Here is a 1,169-nt window from a genome sequence, read left to right as displayed (position 1 = left end):
CTCTCTCTCTCTCTCCCGTTGTTTATCTGTGTGTGTGTGAATGTGTGTATGCATGTGTGTGTGGGTGTGTGTGTGTATGTGTAAGTATGTGTGTGTCTGTGTGTATGTACTCAGATCGAGTATTTTTCGGACCCCTGTTGCATGAGCACTCAGAGCGCGAACCACACAGTATTGGCCAAACTGAAGGCTTGTGTGCGTGTCTGTCTATTTATCTGTCTGCATGTATGTATGTACGTACTCACCTCGGGTATATATCGGACCCCTGTTGCATGAGCGCGCCTAGAGCAAACCACACAGTGTTGGCCAAACTGAAGGCCGGCTTGGCCCTATGTCGCCCGTCCTTCACCCCTGGCACCGCCGCCCACTCGTAAGGACTGAAGCGACCCACGAAGAACAGGACGACACTCACACCGAAGAATCCACAGATGATGGAGATCCACACCCCGTCAGAGAGAGGGTTCTAGAACAAGGGGATGGATGTGGAAGAGGTGGGGTGGGTTGGAGTGGGTAGGGGGATATATATTGAAACAGAAAATTATGCAATGTAACGATATTTCAAATTTTATCATTGCAATATAATGAATTTTATCATTGCAATAGTATAATGAGTTTGATAAGTTATAATTTAATAAGTTTCTAATTACAATAATAATGAGTTTTATAATTGCAGTATAATGAATTATTTTATAATAAGCAGGTTTGTGTCACGGTATAGTGGAATCAGCTGTTTGTCAATTTGTTCGTTGACATAATCATTATCGACTTGTTGGTATTATCATGACGTATCTCTGGCAAACGAGACTCACAGAAACGTATTGGAAAAACATGAACGGATGAGTGATGGGAACACCAGGGCAAAATAGGAAAGAAGTAATAGGGTTGGGTTTTTTGTTGTAGTTGTTGTTATTGTTGTTTTGTTTTTCAGCATCCGGCGGAAAAAATGAAGAACCATGATTGCCGATGCACTTTTTAGATGGGTTACTCTATGGTGATGATTTTTTTCTCCGGAAACTGGAGGGAAAGAAGTGAAGGCCGGTGAAAACTGTAAACCTAACTGTATAGAATTGGGGGGGTGTGGACGAGGAGGGGTGGGGGATGCGGGGGAAAAATAGTTGGAGGGTTGAGAAACAAGAATTATATATATAATTAAATAAAGAGAGACAGAGAGA

General features: G+C 42.4%; 1 protein-coding gene across 1 annotated transcript in view; it reads right to left on the bottom strand.

Moving 5' to 3' along the window:
* LOC100533313 (glutamate receptor subunit protein GluR2) overlaps positions 1 to 1,169 on the bottom strand; it is a gene marked incomplete at both ends in the record, with an annotated part of 127,725 nt that overhangs the window by 32,718 nt on the left and 93,838 nt on the right. Inside the window, 1 exon segment of the mRNA NM_001204611.1 lies at positions 243 to 460. Within this exon segment, the coding sequence (NP_001191540.1) occupies positions 243 to 460 (218 nt within the window).

This window comes from Aplysia californica, unplaced genomic scaffold (assembly GCF_000002075.1).
Source record: "Aplysia californica isolate F4 #8 unplaced genomic scaffold, AplCal3.0 scaffold00057, whole genome shotgun sequence".
NCBI lineage: Eukaryota > Metazoa > Mollusca > Gastropoda > Aplysiida > Aplysiidae > Aplysia > Aplysia californica.
Note: the sequence above shows the minus strand (reverse complement) of the source record. Positions and strands in the feature narration are given on the sequence as shown.